The sequence below is a fragment of the Pterocles gutturalis genome, unplaced genomic scaffold (assembly GCF_000699245.1).
Source record: "Pterocles gutturalis isolate BGI_N339 unplaced genomic scaffold, ASM69924v1 scaffold20179, whole genome shotgun sequence".
In the NCBI taxonomy this organism is placed as follows: Eukaryota; Metazoa; Chordata; class Aves; order Pterocliformes; family Pteroclidae; genus Pterocles; species Pterocles gutturalis.
In genome coordinates, this window is record NW_010131116.1 from 1 (window position 1) to 601 (window position 601).

General features: G+C 59.7%; 1 protein-coding gene across 1 annotated transcript in view; it reads left to right on the forward strand.

Annotated features, from left to right (window-relative positions):
• Positions 1-3: 3 nt before the first annotated feature.
• Positions 4-601, forward strand: part of TRIM35 (tripartite motif containing 35) — a gene marked incomplete at both ends in the record, with an annotated part of 4297 nt that continues 3699 nt past the window's right edge. Inside the window, one exon of the mRNA XM_010080494.1 lies at positions 4-378. Coding sequence (XP_010078796.1) covers positions 4-378 — 375 coding nt within the window. The remainder of the gene's footprint in view (positions 379-601) is intronic.

Here is a 601-nt window from a genome sequence, read left to right on the forward strand (position 1 = left end):
TTCAAGGAGGAATTGCTTTGTCCCATCTGTTACGAGCCTTTCCGAGCAGCCGTGACTCTTTGCTGCGGCCATAATTTCTGCAAAGATTGCGTGAGCCGCTCCTGGGAACACCGGCACCACGTCTGCCCCGTCTGCAAAGAATCCTCTTCCTTCGACGACCTCCGCGTCAACCATACCCTCAACAACCTGGTGGAGATGATCCTTAAGGAAGAAGGACAACGACGGGGCCGGACGGCCACCCTCTGTCCCTTCCATCACGAAGAAGCCAAACTTTTCTGCCTGGATGACAAGGAGTTGGCATGTTTCGCCTGCCAGAGCTCCAAGCAACACGATGGGCACAAAATGCGGCCGGTGCAGGAGACGGCGGCGGATTTTAGGGTGAGGGATGCTCTGGGATAAAAAGCGGGGGGATGGATAACACAGAGAAGCACCCCAACATCAGGAGGGGTGCAGCCCGTGCACACCCTGCTGCAAACTTGCCGGCGCACGGCCTGGCGTGCTGAGGGTGGGTCCGTGCTGGGAGTGCCCCCGTTGCATCGCTGCCCACGCTCTCCCTGCCCAAAAATCACCCCGTCCCCCCGGGGCACGGCTGGTCGTGCTG